Source organism: Pararge aegeria, chromosome 6 (assembly GCF_905163445.1).
Source record: "Pararge aegeria chromosome 6, ilParAegt1.1, whole genome shotgun sequence".
Classification (NCBI taxonomy): Eukaryota; Metazoa; Arthropoda; class Insecta; order Lepidoptera; family Nymphalidae; genus Pararge; species Pararge aegeria.
The window spans coordinates 12,490,214-12,507,801 of record NC_053185.1 but is presented as its reverse complement, the minus strand read 5'-3'; the positions used below and the strand labels follow the sequence as shown (position 1 = coordinate 12,507,801).

The 17,588-nt window shown below is 35.1% G+C and overlaps 1 protein-coding gene across 2 annotated transcripts; it reads right to left on the bottom strand.

The window, feature by feature from the left end:
• Positions 1-426: 426 nt before the first annotated feature.
• LOC120624410 (troponin C, isoallergen Bla g 6.0301-like) lies at positions 427-16,350 on the bottom strand. 2 transcript variants are annotated; one of them, XM_039890937.1, is made up of 6 exons: positions 16,202-16,350; positions 10,753-10,783; positions 2,141-2,284; positions 1,911-2,030; positions 1,361-1,492; positions 427-709 (listed from the first exon to the last, which is right to left on the bottom strand). In XM_039890937.1, the coding sequence occupies exons 1-6, from the start codon at positions 16,223-16,225 to the stop codon at positions 681-683; spliced, it is 480 nt and encodes a 159-aa protein (XP_039746871.1). In that variant the 5' UTR covers positions 16,226-16,350; the 3' UTR covers positions 427-680. The 2 variants fall into 2 exon arrangements, with proteins under 2 accessions (XP_039746871.1, XP_039746872.1); XM_039890938.1 differs by lacking the exons at positions 10,753-10,783; positions 16,202-16,350 and adding an exon at positions 2,375-2,520.
• Positions 16,351-17,588: the final 1,238 nt, after the last annotated feature.

Sequence of the window (17,588 nt, the reverse complement as noted above, 5' to 3'; positions counted from 1 at the left end):
CAGCGGGATAGAATTTTAAATAGACCCATTACTTGCGCATGGCGGTGTGCCAAACTTCTGTATTTTATGCCATCAAAATTATCTAGGACAATTTGGCGTCCGGTTTAAAACAGTGAATTTATTATTTTTATCTCACAGAATCTCTCTACAATAATATCTTCGGACGCAGATTTTATTTTAAGTGTCCTATTTCACAAGAATTTATCGCTATAACTCGTTAAGATCTAGAATATTCTCCTTTGTGTTATTTTGATGATTTACCATTATGAGGCTACACATGTTTTGCTCTTAGACTTCTAGAACATGTGCATTCTTGACTTAATTGTCATTAGCATGGACAAGTAGGCATATCGGAACGTCTGCTTAAAGAAACCTGTAATTTATGCAAACATATAGGAAATTAAGGATGCAAAAGTAAACGCTAAATATTGTAAAAGATTTATTAATAAAGTAGATATAAACATTACTCAGCCACACACATCAATTATACGAGAACAAGGGATTATTTTTTACAATTACATACATTTACGAATACTTTAAAGTTTACCTATTTTTAATTGTATGCTTTTTCGTTCAATAATTCCAAGGCTCGAAAGGTTGAAGTACCAAAGTGTATGAAGTATAAATAACCTTAAATTTATTAAAGTACAAAAAGCGTTGAGATATTGTTGAGATTATACTTATTCCCCAGTCATCATCTCCATGAACTCTGAAAAGAAATATTACTCATCAGAAAGTTAAAAACCTTAGCTTTTTGCTATTTTTAGCATTGTGCATAGACTTTTGTGTGGTGCAACCATGACTCAATGATTTATTGCTAGGGAGGACACGTACGTGATTCTAACCAGTTTTATTGAATCAATGTGACGTATTTTCTGGAAATATATTACTGGTTTTTTTTTGCATTTAGGTCATATTATGGTGAAATGATAGTATCTTAAAAACTTACACATATATTTTCGTAATACTGTCTGTCGGACAAAATCATATCTAAATATGAATTTAACTATTTTATACCAGTCGCGTTTATATGATTTTAAGCCTGGTTCATACTTTTCCAGTAGGAATCATACAAATTGACGATTTTTTTATGCGGAGCACGTCACCGTCATAGTTTTAATCCAATTTTCAGATTAATCTAGAACTCTTTATCAATTTTCATAACTCTTCATTAAAATATTAGTCCACTTCAGAATTGATTCATTAAATTAAACGAATGAGTTATATAAGATTATGCTTGTACCTAACCAATAAACGTAGGTTTATCATATATTATGACTTAAAATGTGAAGGATGGAATAAACCTCAGAACATTATACCTAACATTATTTGGGATATGCACTTCATTAGGCAAACTCACCATCGAAATCTACTGTTCCGCTGCCGTCTGTGTCGATTTCCTGAATGATGCCATCCAGCTCATCATCCGTCAGTTGCTCGTCTAGCTCACGGAGAATTTCGCGCAAGCTTGACGTAGGAATGTAACCATTGCCTGTAATAATAGAAGTCATCTCATTCATAATATAAACATAATATTTCTATCCTCGAGCAGCATAGTGGGCCTATGCTATAAAACCTCCGAACTGTAAGCAGAAACCTGTGCCCAGCAGTGGGGCGCTATAAGGCTGAAAATGTACGTATTCATAATTAAAGCAGAATGAATTGACAACCTTCTCCTATTTTGAAAGAGTTTTCTTTATTCTATACGTTTTTTTTGATAGCAAAAACACTTTATTAATATTGGTTTTATATGGTTTTTAATCATCTTCGACATTATGAACTGTATTTTTGTGTTGTTGTGTAGTCCATCCATTAATCGTTCCGTTTTTGCTTATAAAAATTCGATTGGGTTCACATGAAACTTAGTTATCATCAGTGTTAATAAACAAAAGAGCACCTCCACAACTCACCTTCCTTATCGTATAATCTAAAGGCTTCTCTGAGTTCTTTCTGCATAGCCTCAGCGTCTTCCTCAACGATAAACTTGGCAGCAAGAGTGACGAATTCAGGGAATTCCAGACGACCGGATTCTGAAAAAATGTTTTATTACTGATAAAACCCCCAGTTGAACTTATAAAATAAATCTTTATTACTACAATCAATTTAGGAACAATTTTCATGCAACAATTGTGGTACTTACTGTCGGCGTCAACTTCCTCGATGAGTTCTTCTAGAATCTTCTTGTTGAAGGGCTGGCCCATCATTCGCAGAATGTCAGCGACGAAGTCACATGGGATACTGCCCGAGCGGTTGTGGTCGAAGCCATCGAACGCTTTGCGGAGGACTGGAACAAACGGCAACAATTAATTATCTCTGCTCAAAAGTTACGTAATTTAACGAATTTTTAGAAATTTTGATTAGGCACATATTATACCCTCAACGTTGAGCCCACTCATGGCACGGTTAAAAATTAATGCAGTACTAAATGCGTGGTTTTTTGCAAATTAAATGCTCAAGTTAAAGGTACTGCCCCTTTTCCTGTGTTTCACTAGTAATTAGAACAGTCGCACTGATCGTACGAGCGGCTACGGCAAGATTAGGACAACAGTTCAATGCTCCTAGATGCAGTGCGAATATGTTGTGCAATGCAGCTATTTCGGTGCAGCTGTGTAGTGCATCGCGCGGCCGGCTTGACCCAGTGTGTGGTATACGTTATAACGCACATTTTTTTAAAACAAATGATCATTTAATTTTTTTATCGGTGAGAATACCTGTACCTATTTATGTTTATATCTATCTATATTTCTTCATCATCATATCAACCCATTGCCGGCCCACTACAAAGCATGGGTCTCCTGCTACAATGAGAAGGGTTAGTCCACCACGCTGGCCCATTGCGGATTGGTGGACTCCACACACCTTTGAGAACATTATGGAGAACTCTCAGGTTTCCTCACGATGTTTTCCTTCACCGTTGAAGCAAGTGATATTTTAATTGCTTAAAACGCACGTAACTTAAAAAAAATTGAGGTGCGTGCTGGGATTTGAACTCGGCCCCTCCAAAGTGAAGTCGAAATCTTACCCACTGGGCTATAGCCGCTTTTATACTTCTATATCTCTTATAATTGGGGAGAAATTATTGTTAGAAAAATGGGTATTTCAAAAATTGATGGATCGATATCTCGGATGTAGAGACTACCTAAAACTACATGCCTGTTGGACTGTATTTTTGAGACGGTTGAATTACTGAAAGGATTTGAATATATCATTATCACGATCTTAATTTTTGACGACCTCCCTTTCACAGTGGTGGGCACTGTCTTATAAGTCAAAGTCAAATATTCATTGTTTTAAATAGGCACATAGATGCGTACATTATATGAAAAATATGTACAGAGAAGTGAGTTGATGGCGATAACTATATTTGTAAACTTAAAAGTAAAGCTACCAGGGTAACGCGCTCTAGTCTAAGAAGAAGCCCACAACAAACTTGACCGGTAAGTGGGTCCCTGGTTCAATCCTCTGCAGGGACGATGTAGCATTTTATTTTTTATCTCTGATCGTCTGATAAAACGGCATAGGATAATCTACCAACAAACACGTGCCTTGTCATTAAGAAATTCATCAATCGTATAGTAACCACGATTTATTAAATGTGTTTCAACACATAGTTTAAACTTATGCATTGGCAGGTCCAAAATTACCTTTCAGATTATAAAAGCATATATAAGCATTATGCATTCAAGTCGTTTTCTGAATAGACTAAAAGTATCCTATGCCCGTTTACGGAATCTAACCAATATGTGTCCCTCTTCAAGATTGGTGCTAAACACATAAGTTTCTTACCCCACTACAACTTAAACCTTGACTACAATCTCACCTGGCCAGACTAGAGCAGATTCAGAAATGAAAAATACGATGAACGAAATGTTATACCTACGGTAACATTGATTTAATATGTTACTATCGTATACGATAAGCAAAAAATAACCAAAGGTTGTGATACAAGATGTTTACCAACAAATGGAAGCTCGATATAAGGTAAAAAGTGATGTTTGCAGAGACTTCGGATTAATTGAATACCTCACTCAAGAGTCACGATACTATCAGACATCATAATCATCAGTTCAATCAAGGAAAGTTCAAAGCTGGACATAGGTCTTTCTCAGTCTTGCGATTTTTGTGTCCAGCGACCTCATGCAGCTCTCTCTTCTCTCTCTCTCTCTCTCTCTAAAATCGTTTACCCACCTAATACGGGTTTTCCAAGCAACATCGCGATTTCTAGTACGGGGTTGCTAAAGTATTTTAGGATCCAATTTTTTATCGGTTGTTTGAATCCCCGAAGTCCAGTCCAGTTACTGACTTGGGTAAACATTGCTTACTCTTTTTTAATAGCCGAATTGCATGATTTATTTTTCATTACGGCATTGTTATATTGGCATAATTTTTCCGGCAGATCAGAATACAGTTGTCACCACCCCTCCTGTTCCCGCTGGTGTCGTAGGAGGCGACTAAGAGAATATAACAGAGAACGGACAGCAACCTCCAAACCGTATGCCCAGCGTGGTGATTATGGCATTCCCGTTGAGAGAGACCTTCAGTCCAGTTGTTACTTTAGCATCTCGCAACTCGTTGAGCTATGTACTATAAAGGTTAATTTCATAGCTGATTTAATGACGATCCCACTCCAAGTATAGATAACTCCCTGAATCACATTCTGTGCTTTGCTTTTAACCTATTTAAATGTCCCGCCAGCTGACGGAATAAATTACAAAAATATGTATGAAACCTGCGTCCCACTTATGACATTAAAGGGAATTTAAAACGAATACGAAACGTGAGTTATATTACATGACAACTTATTATAATTATGTGCTGGCGAATGACGGCCGCAATGTAATAAAATTTCATAGCAATTTGCCTGCCTGTGCTGTATTTCAGAACGTGCGTCATTTTACGTAAATATAAAATAATCAAAATGTAGTTCCCAGAAATAAACTCTTTCAAAGTTATAACGACGGAGATGAAAGATAAATCGGTGAACACATTTTTCAAGTTTTAAGCAGCTGATTCGTATTAAATGACGTAGTGATTATATATTATTTTACTCAACCCAGAATCTAGTATAGTACAAAAGTACTTACTATTAATATTATGAGAATTTGTATTTTTAGAATAATACAGATGAGTAAAAAAGGTTTTATTTTCAAGCTTGGAATTAAAATAGTAAGAAGTAAAGACAATTTTTTTGTGCCAATGTGCCTCCCAAAATCAGGTTTAGGGTAACGGAAGCCTAAAAATGGGAAAAAAGGGAGGTATTTTAACCAAAAAGTTATTAAAGTTAGTAAACTTTCATTTGGTTGGTGGGACTTATATAAATTTAACCGACAATTTAAGTCCATTAATATTTCTTTCTTTCCTTGAAATAAACCATTTCAAGGAAAGAGCACCAATTACCCGACAAACTTCTTTGCTTCGAGCTTTAAGATAATATCGCTGAAATGCATGATGGTAAAAGTGGACGCAGATTGTTTTCATTTCATAAGAGCACGAAAAGGTCGTGGGTAGATAATTAATAAACAGCTAAAATCCAGGAAAAAAGGCAATAAAGCACATGGGTCTTTGAGACAACTGCCAAGACATCTTGATCAAAATTAACAGCGCGACGATGCTGGCGAAAATAAAAAATGTGTTTTTAAAACTGTTTAGTTGGCAAATTATCACAGAACAGCTGCGAAAACGAAAGATCGAGAGAGCTTCAGTGCCCTAAGCGTTTACCTATGTTATGACGTCAATAAAAATAAAAATTGTTTTCTGAAAACTGACTACCAAAACCTAATACATATAATATTACAAAGTAAAATAAAATTTTTGATTGTAAAGTGTCCTAAGAAATTACGGAATAATCGAAAAATCGAATTTAAAAAAAATGTATGCGAAACGCTAATCGGCCGAGAAACAACGGAGAAAACATCAAAGATATTGATGCACACATGGGTTACTATAAATTGTAAGTCTACCTATTATTTGTACGTACAAAAAAAACGAGTTAAAAATTTCCTGTATTCGTTTTAGGAAGCTCTAAAATTTCAGTACTTGTAGTCTTTTACTGCTGTCTTTTTAACGGTTATGCGGGTATCAATTAGAAAACAAGAGTCAAGTTGCGCCTTACAAACAAATTTAATAAGGTTTTTTTTCATGTATGAACCATCTGTGAAAAATGATATAAGCGGTGCAGTAAAAGTTAGAAGTATGAGTTTAATATAATTGCCTTAACCCGCTACTAACTGGCTAGCCCGCTACTACCTAAGACCTCGCGTCATCACTTTGTTGTGTTGAGTGCTATAATCTATTAATTAAAATGAAAGGTTTTAAAAACCAACTTCATAAGGAAAAATTTATTCTGTTTGATTATATACACCCACCCGGCTATGTTTGTTGTGCACTCTTAGACCAGGGCGAGTTTGGAACCATCGTAGCTTTAGGTTTAAGTTGACGATCGAAGTTATCACCATCCACTTACAATTATCTAAACATATATGTATGAACGCTTCAGAAGTGCCTGTGATAGGCCTAGATGAATAAAGAAATTTCGAATTTATTTTGAAGGCTGTTCCAGCATCTGTTCCATCGTTTTTCACCTCCGATAGCAATGAAGGGGTTTCTTAAATAATTCCATATTGTTTAAATATGGTTAGTTCTAGCTTGTCATTCCAACTTTTATAGTTATAGAAGTTACTAGAACCATGGCATCGACATAATCTTTATAGTTCATTAATTCAACTTATACATGCACTAGGATTCCTGCCACTACTAATACATTATAGATTATTTCATGTCATGTCATGTCAAAAAAAATTGTAAATTCAGTAAAAATAAATCACCTATGCAATGTTAAAGTGCTTTGCCAATATCAATGCATTTTGATTGAGTGGCAATTTACACATTTGGCTCCGACACAATTTCTTCAATTGAAGAGCTATGAATTATGATACATTAGCACATAGTTTGAGATTAAATCAAGTACTTACATAAAATATTATGTGCGTATTGAAATGTAGCATGTAATCTGACAGGAGATAAATTCTTGCAGGGCTTTTAATGAAATTACTATTAGTATAGAACCACTGAAACGACTTTACGGTTTGTGACAGTTTTGTACAGAACGGAAAATATAGTTTTCGAAATCCTAAAGGACTGCTGTGGTATGTTTCAAAATAAATTATAACAAGAAAAAGTAAAAAGGTGAAGGTGTTCGGTCATTGATATATTTTAAATAATTATCTGGCACAATATTTCATACTTATAATGAAACCTGTTGTCACTGGGTATCATTTCCTACGCAACATGATTGCCTGTACAGAGATAATATACTTGCGTTAAAGCTGCTCATTGTACAACTTAAAAGCTTAAAGGTTTTATATCTATTATTCCGGTTAAAGAAAGTGGTAAATATTTAAAACGCATATAATTCCGAAAAGTTAGAAGTGCGTGACGGGAATCTAACCCGAACCGACACGCGACGATGCGACGCGACGCCCCGAAAGGAAGGCCAAAGCGTTAACCACGAGGTATAGGAAAACATGGCGAGGAAACCTGCATGTCTGAAAGTTCTCCATTATGTTCTTTATGGCGTGTAAAGTCTACCAATCCGCAATCAGCACGAGGTACTCAGCTTTCTCTCTTCTGAAAGAAGACCCTGTAGTGGGTACCTATAGGAGATGGTGTTTATTATTTGAAATGAATAAAGAAGTGGGAATATTTTAGAAGTGAAAACTTCTTTAGGCGAATTGAGCACTTGTTGAATGAAATAAAATCATGGAACTCACGTCGTCTTTACTGAACTCTTTCCATAAGCTATATGAAACTCTCGTTTTACGTCACTAACTGTATACTGTGTATGTCTGTACATTAAATTAGTTATCACTTCTATCGGCAGTTTACTACGTGCAGTAAAAAAAAGCTGCCCCGCATGTTTTTTATTTACTGTACGTAGAAAATCATTAAGTAGTTACATCCTTGCGAACTCTATCATAGTTTAAACGTTGTAATTAAGTACTGGTTTAAAAATACTCTACCTAAGATTTTATTGTCCTAAATCAAATACATGCGTGTCATTGAATGGTCATGATGCTACTTAAAAATAGCATACAACAGTGTGAACATTTTATCCTGGCTACACTTGAAAAGCTGGATATTGGTTTGAACAAAGACGATAGAGCGCAATACTTCCACGGAACATTGGCGTTATTCCAAGCATGTTGCCACGGCCCGTTGGGCACGTCCGTACTTCGGCCACCAGGTTTTTTTATTAATAAACATTAGTGCTGATGCGGGTCATTAATGTTGATAAAAAAACTATATCAGAAGTTAAAAGAATGTTGGTTTTGATAATTGAACTTGTAACGCATTTATCTTGTTGATGCATTGGTTAATAATGAAACAATTTCACCTGCTTAATTATAATTACATGTACAGGTATACCTACTGAAACATAGACAAGCTGTGCCTACCATTGGTTGATAAATATCATGAATGACTACTTTCTAGAAATAGATGCAGTGTGTAGCATTTTTAATAAATTAATATCATATATTAAAAAGAAATTTATTTCTTAGCGAAGGAACAGTTATGAAAAATACTATAAGGGTTCCAGAATTTTCGTATCTTTGTTTTATGTTTTTTGCATGTTAATTAGAATGACAAAACTAATTTTAAAGTGGTTTTCAGTGATTAAATAAGCCTATGTAAAATTTTTTTGCTTGTTCTGTTCAAAATCACCCGCATTTAATGATAGGGTAATGCTAAAATATATAAAAGGACTGGCAGTTTCAGATGCGTTCACAAATATAAAGGGAATTAAGAAAATACCTCATCAGTTTTATAAGGAAAAGTAAAAATAATGCTACTATTACTACTTAAATAACCCCGCAATAAGTCTCTCGCAATAAGTTAAAAAAAAAAATGGGACTGTCAACCACGCACAGAAACCTCGCCGCGTGAATGAAGTGAGCTTGGAAGTTTTTATTTTCAAAAGGGCAACAACACTCGTATACGTCACTCGGCTACGCGACATCTGTAGCTTCCTCCTGCGCTTTCTCCACACTTCAGTTTTCGACAGGGGAATTAAGTTTCAGTGTTTTTCTGTTCTTCACAAATCACACTGACAGCGCTTTAATGATGATAAAAGATTGTTTTCGAAACAAAAAATACGTTTGCTGTCACACATCGTTTCTTTTTCAAATCTATTCTACAATTTTAGATGTCATTGTGATACAGTAATTCTACAGGTTTGTTAAAACTGTCAAATGACTGGCTAAAACCATCGTTAGGTCTTCCTAAGCAATATTTGCTCTAGTTCTTAATTAAATGTAGGACGTTCAAATTTCATTCGAAGGGAACTCTAGCCCATGGTTTCCATTGTTTTCAGACATCATCATTTCAACAGATAGACGTCCATTACTGGACGTTGATATTATGTATGAACCCCACGGTTTTGTGCCGTGTGTTTCCAACTACTGCCATCCCTTCTGAACGTTTGATTGCGTCTGTCCACCTAATGGCGTATATGGCGTATAGTGCAAGATCGCCGATTCAGAACCGCAGGACCATAAGTCCATCAGTTCTATCACCGCTTTGCCCATTGCCATTTTAGCTTCGCAACCCTTTCAGTATGCCAGTAAAACTGGTCCTTCTTCAGATGTCCTCAGTTTTAGTAACAGAGATACTCTGAGCTTACTTCATTGCCCGCTGATTGGCTGTGAGCCTTTTTATCAGGCCCATTGTTAGCCTCCTCGTTTCGAAGCCATTAGTCATCTCTTGAAACGGTCTCAGTCTGCTAGAGAACTAGAGTTAGGGTTAGTTACCTCAGCCTTCCTACAGGCGTTGGAGCCCAGTTATGTTTTTTAGCTCTGTATCCCTTTCTCTTATGAGAGCAAAGAGCTGTTTCCAGCCGTTAGATAATTAAGATTAGTATAATAACAATAGACTAATAGTACGTACCTATTCGTATCTTCATGACTACATAGGCTGAATTCTAGACTTCAAGTGGTGTGAGATAATAAGATGTCTACTTATTCAAGGATCAATGGGCTTACCTAAGATCTTTGCCACGGTGATAGAGTTGGTTTAGAAAATATGAGCTTGAAGCTTCTAATAAGATCAGTTATCATATCACACTAAGTTGACCTTTGTCGATCTTGTGGTTGGTAAATAAAAAAGTTAATGTAGTAAAAATAATATTTATATTTTTACAATATTAACTATTACGATCTTTCACATCAGTCCTCTTCTGTAACTTCTAAAACAGTTGCTAACAGGTAACGATTTGTACCTAATCAACGACGAATCAAATGCATACAACGACGAATTTGCAAAGAAAAAGCGATATGGGCACCGGAACATACCGGTGTCCATGTCGCTTTTTCATTCTATAAAGCTGAGTCAGCTCCCACGAAAGATGCAGAATGTAAAGTGGCCAGAAAGAGATATTATATTTAATTGTGTAAATCAATTAACTACTACACAAAATATATGTTTACGGAGTTCAAAGAAAAATAATATTTTTACGTAAAATATATTTCTCATTGTAGTTGTGTTTTTTAGTTATTTTGGTACCATTAATAAAACCCACACAGAATTTCGGAAGAACGAATTTATTACGCAGAGACCGTGTCTGTTAAATTTATGAAGTCAGTCCTCTATTGTGTTTTTGGCTTTAGGCCAAAAATGAGCTTGCGATTTTTTTTCGTGTGGTAAACATTATGAAGCAATATTTTTTTATCTTTCCTATGATTTATTGTTATTACTTACCGGCGATTTGTTCTGGTGGGAGCTCATCAGCCTGAAACAGATGAAAATAATTTAAGTCATCCATTTAACATTAATTTATTAATCTATGTCGGCACGTACCTACATATTTAAGTAATATTCATGTGAAATAATATATAAATTTCCGTGATCTGGATCTGGTAAACGATTTTTTTATGAAAGGATAATACTAATATGTGCGAGTAATTAATTAAAACAACCAATCAAAAATCATTTGTAGCCAGCAAAACGTTTAAGACTTTATATTATGTGGTAGGTATGTTGGCATGTATTAATTAGCGATGGATATGCTTCGATTGAAATTTCCTCTATCTCAAATTATATCCATAAGATTTTCATTAATTTTGATGTTACCTACAACATTTTCAGTAAAAAAGAATTTCTCTATTCGGATATGACGGAGTTACGGAGTAACATCAACAACAAGTTTCATCTATTTTATGTATTCGGGCTGAAAAATATCTTTAATATAAACACTTCGTAGTGGACAAAGTGTTTATATTATATGTATCAAGTTGAATTCAACACTGTTAAGTAGTTTCAGCGTGTTATAGATAGACTGGTAGGCAAAAAATACTTTTTTGGTATCTGTATAACATTCACTGCCTACCTCGGTAAAGGTTACCATTAATCTCCCTTAAGGAGAACGATCTTCCTTACAGCCCACAACTGGAAAATGTGTGTGTGATGCATTTGAATGTTTTCAGTGTCTGGGTGTTTATATGTATTTTATAAGTATTTATGTATTTCATAAATAAATTTAAATTAGTCATCTTAGCACCCATAACACAAGCTACGCTTACTTAGGGACTAGATGGCGATGTGTGTATTGTTGTAGTGTACTTATATATAGGATATATATTTTATACATCGTTGGGCCGAGAACTTGATGATTTACATAATCAAAATAAGTGTCATTTGTTAGGTTAAAATATAAACTTTTAGCTGATTCAAAGTTCAAGATAGGTAAGCACGAATCCAGAATTATATAGCGTTTCTGGATTGATAAGGCAACTACGGAAAGCGATGATAACCTAGTGTTTAGAACTTCGGCATCACTTTCGAGGGTCACTTGGTTTAACAGCGAAGGAAATCATCGCGAGTAAACCTGCATGCCTCTCTATAATGGTCTCTAAGGCATGGAGTCCACTAACCCACACAAACCTTTTTCACTATGGGAGGAGACCCGTGCCCTGTAGCGGGCCAGTAATAGGCTACTAAGGTGTGGATATTTTTCAAATTCTGTTTTTTTTGTATGTATGATTTGGGGCTTCCAAAATTCTCAAAATAAGATTTTTATACTTACACAAATCGTCCTGTGACAGATTTATTTTAACGAACGAATTTATTACTCAATCTGATCGTGTATCTTCAGGTTGAAGATTATATTTAGTAGTGCTATCCTTTTCCCACTCTTCCTTAATAAGCTGTTATAAAGTCTGTTAATATTATTTGTATATTTATTTTATTCCACTACAAGTAAGCCGTAAGTATGCAGTTTAAGATAGTAGCGGGCAACCACTTAGGAGTATGGCATTTATATTCATACCCCTAATAGGTGTCTTTGCCACATCGTACCGGATCGTTAAATCGCTTGGTAGCACGTCTTTGTCAGTAACTAGCCACGGCTGGAGCCTCTCAGAAGGATTTCATGTAAAAATTTGATTATATTGATTGTTTACTAACCATCGATTGATTATTTACATGGCACGATCCGTTGTTTCAGATTATTTAACGCGAAGGATGTCGATATTTTTATATTCGGCTCTTCTCGGTTGAATCTGCTTTCCGAACCGGTGGTAGAGTCACACAAACATACATACTTGACGTTTCAAAAGTGCTTATAAAGTAGGCCTACTTGAAATAAATGAATTTGAATTTGAATTTGAATTTGAATTTGAATTTGAATTTGAATTTGAATTTGAATTCAAATGAATTTGAATTTGAATTCAGAGTGGTCCACATAGTTGAACGAGTTGCGAAAGCTACAGTGGCAATGTGTACGTAGCAAGAAGGACCGTTGGACGTTAGGAGACGTTTCGAAGCTATGGATCATCACGATTATTTTACGACTGAATCGAAGCGGCTGATCGTCCCGTGCATGGGGCCCTTTACGTTTGATTATCGTGAGTTGACCTACATGTTTGGGATGAACATCATACGTATCACATATTTATAGCAGATGTTGGTGGTCAGGCTCTTTAAAAACGTCAGTATAACAAACAGTTATCAAAAATAAGAGGAAGGTTTTCGTTTGCTGAATTAATATATAGGAGTGAAGTTAAGTAGAGATCAAATTTGGGCCTACTCTTATGTAGCTAGTCTATTTTATATTACAAACCTTTTATTTGGGATACAAACTCTGAGCCCATGGTCTTCTAACACAAGAAAAATTATGAACATCTGTTCCCAAAAATTGGTCTTGACGTCTGGTGACCCAAAAGCTGGCGCTTATTTAGCCCAACGGCTAAGTCTAGCAATTCAAATGGACAATAGCGCCAGCACTTTGGGTACCATGCCCATAAGTGAACAGTTAGACGGCTTATATTTTTTTAAATATTAATGTTACTTTGTAAGCCAAATATATTCTTAATGTAATAAAAAAATCAAACCATATTGTAAGCGTGGCAAAGTTCATCTTATGTATGATTAATTATAATATAATTTAATTAATTACTTTTCTGCAATCGAAATAGCAATTGCGATTGTGTACAAGAAAAAGGCGGGAATAATTAGCACGAATGGCAGATTGGCACGAACGCGAACCACCTGCAAAAAGCCTTAAGCCATACAAGATGTGGTGTAATTAATAGAAATCATAATATAATAGTAACCTAACCATAAAAATATGAAAATACAAATTCAGCATTCGGCGTACCTACTAAATATTTCTCATTTGTGTATGTATTATACTGGTAACTGGTAACATAAAGTTTAATTACAATGAAAACTAAATAAAGCCCGTATGTAGGTCATAAAGTCGAGTTTTCGTACAGGCAAGTGTTACTGGGACGTAATAAATTTATTTTACGTGCAATTGAAACTAAAATAGAACCATTGGTATTGCGTCCGCCACACTACAAGCAAATCCATTTATTGGTGGTCGTTTAGAAGTACGTACGTATAAGAAGTTATCAGATTCTTGAAAATTTTAAGTAACTATGTAATTATAAAAGTTTCAATTAAAGGACATGTGTGCCCGTTTTGACTAAAGACGAGCACGGCAATGCCTTCTTAAGTAGTACCTAATCAAAGGAGATTCCCTAGCATATATTTAACGTCAACCAATCGATTTTCACTAGGCAATCCATAATATAACCTAACTTGTCTGTGGTTCTTGCCACAAGGTGTGGTTACTATGCGTTTAATATATTTCATTTTTCGTATGGATTTAAGGTTATTAAATAAAACTAATATTTTTTTTCGTCTGTCAAGTGTCAGTTTACGGGTCCCCTAAAATTTACGAGCCGCTAAATAAGTGTCGTAACTTTAGTCGGCGCCTAACGTCGTTAGACATCACATAAGAGTTCGTGAAACTTTTTTTTCTAAATAAAATAAAAATGATCACAAGGCATCCGATTAAGGTGATTCGTATGTTTAGTGAAAGCGGGCAGTAAAGGTTTTTAATACGAAATACCTACGTGTACTAAGACTGGTGTACAATATCACGTATTTATAGTTATGTTATTTATGTACCTACAAGTAAATATTAATCAACACGATACGTATTTGTTATGTTATGTTTTCTTTGTTATTATATTATAAAAATACGGTTTCTGTAACAGATAGTTTACTGGAATTTTTCATGTCATAGATTACTAATTATAAAGCTACCGCAGCTTTTATTTTAGTACCTTCACTAGCTATTGAAATAAACATATGGCTCCTGACTAGCTCCTAAATTTTTCCTGTAGTCATCATCATGAAGTTAGGCAATGAACGGCCACCGCTGGACACATTGGCTGGACGCATGGACGCATTTACACGGTCTTGTGAGAGGAAGTTTTCGTAGTGATGAAAATTAATTCTAATACGCTATATATTTCTACCTATACCACATTATAACAAAACACGTTATCATTAGTTTTTATGGCTTTTTCCTTTTTTTTTAAATAAATCTACAATAATATTATTGACTTCGGTGTAAAAATAAGTAATAAGCTATGCTTTAAAAGAAGAAGAGTATACCGTAATATGAACTATAATAGAAAACTACGACTATTATTAGGCAGACATTAGTTTCCAAATTTCAGTAAAACCAGAAGCTGTAAATATATTTTAACTGCAATGGCTATAAAAACTATTTATGTACCTACGTGTGTTTAGAAACATAACATTAAATCACTCTAGGAAAAACATTCGAAATCATTGCTTCTGAATGTTTTCAGTAATCAGAGCCGCGTGCAGAGTAGGTACACAGTAAAATTCCTAAGAGATTTTACAGTTTTTACGATGTAGTAAAATACCAAGTTATTTCTATAACATTAAAAAATCTGAGAACTTTGATGAGCTTAAGCCGACATGTCAACTTATGTGCCCTTATTGATTGATGCACTGAAATCAATATTTTATATATGTTTAATCCTAAAAACCATCATCGGAGAGTTTTAAATAGTGTTATTAAATTAAGTTTTATCTCTCTAAAATGTAAAAAAGGCTCCTTTGAATCAATTCTTTTGAATAATTAGTTTCCTTTTATTGAAGTTTTGATTTAATTACCTTTTGAGCGCTACGAGGACATTTAAATACTAACTATATTTTTTTTTAATAAACTCTAAGTTATGTTCAGACTCATGATCTATAAACTATGGACACCATTAATATTCCTATATTGGCAGATTAATTATGTGTATCGAATGTTTGGTATTTGTATGAAAACAATGAGTAAGTGTATATGATTGAGAATAAAACTTATTGCAAGCCAAGAAGATTTCTGTGCTTTCATTAGTTCCGAATGGAAGTGGACCATTAGTACTTCATTGAGTTATCATATTGTAGAGTATAATTTGTATAAGACTGTAGAGTATAAGCTGAACAAAAGTTTTTTTTCTACTATTTATATTCACTGTCTACTCACTGTAGTACTAGTAGTATTAAAGTTTAACAGTGACTAGCCCATAAAAACTGTGTTCCGTCAAGTAAGTACAACTTGATTTCAAAGTAGTTTGGTTTATGCCAGGGCAGGGCAGATCTTAATTTGTGTATACCGAACTCGTCTAGATCATCGACTCGTCTCGGGATTTAAAAACATGTTAGCTCGTAAAGACATAGTGTTCTGTCAAGTAAGTAGAACTTTTTCTACATAGATTTATTTATGCTGGAACAGGGTAGATATTAATCTGCGTATACTTGACTTGTTTAAGTCTGTGATTAAAAAATATGTTTGAAGTTAGTTAATTTGTTATTTTGTTAGGTCCAAATGTTCACCTACCCAGTCTTCTGTGTCCAGAACCATGTTTGATGTCACTAGTTAACACTGTGAGACGCACAACACGACTGACCGCGAGTCTGCTGATTTCAGCGTCCAGGGTTATTTCTGCTGCTTTACGAGTATGGCCTTTCGTATACTTTCACATAAAATAAGAGGAGGTGCGGAGGCGGAGGGGGGTCGGCGGTCGATTCGGCAAGTCTTCCCCGGTTTCCTGCGTTCGCGCTGGCCAATGGCGTGAGCCTCAAACGGCAGGATGCTAACGTATTTTTAGTCGGAAACGTGGTCAGGAAAAACGTAAACAAGCAGCTCGACGTGTAAGCAAAAGCCCCGCCCGCCTTGCCCTCGGTACCAGAGTTTGCTGTATCATTAAACACGAATAATGTACGCTTTCGAGCCGTTTGCTGTGTAGCCGTTTATTATTTACACAAACGCTACTTGGAATTTTTACGTAGGTATTCTTGCTTTTCTTTTTCGGGAAATAAATAAATCATTTTGATAAATTATGTGAATGCATAATTATTTTATGGATTTCAACCTCGTCGGTCAAATTTGTTTTCATTGAAATACTTATGTCGGTCCCATATTTCATTACACGTTCGTGTCGTGCGTAAGTAGGTATCTATTAATCATTGTACAATGAGTGCAATACATTACTCGTCAAGATGCATTACGGCGCCGCGCAGTGCTAATTTAGTTACCTATACGGACCTACGCAAATCTACAATTTGGTGAGAAAATAGGCAGGCAGCAAGTACGTGTTCAAATACACATACAAAATTACCTATAAATATCAGACTTTCCCTTCTCCAGAGTATCGCTTTAGACATGATAGAAGGTTGTTTGTAATCGATAGCTTGCTGTAATAAAGATGCATTTGTGTACCGACAATTTTGTGCAATAAGTCAGATTATCTTTTTAACCATTCGATTTGGTTGTAAGGATTATTAGGCGATTGAAAAATAGTCTCGTAGTCTTATTAATTTATTTCATTGGCCTGGCTACCTCGTAGGCCAACTGTCTCGTGGTTTTTGTTGTTGTCAAAGTTCGAATCCCGGGTCGGGCAAAATAATACTTCACAGGCTTCAGAGGTACCTTATTTATATACTGTCTCTGAGACTTTATCATAATTAAACATAAATTCGTATAAATTCGTTTGTAAGCGTAATGAAATATGATTCTTTTGATTTAATATTTTTAAAGGGTGATTCCTTATGACACATACTTACATCATACATCCTTTAATATTATTTCTGTATAAGGTGCGATGTATTTTCTATTAAAGATTTTTTTGTTACTAGCCCGGTGTTAGAAAGTTGGCTATTTCAGTCCCCGAGCCGCGGAGAGCCGTCGGTTGCGATTAATATCAATGGATTATTGTAAAAACCCA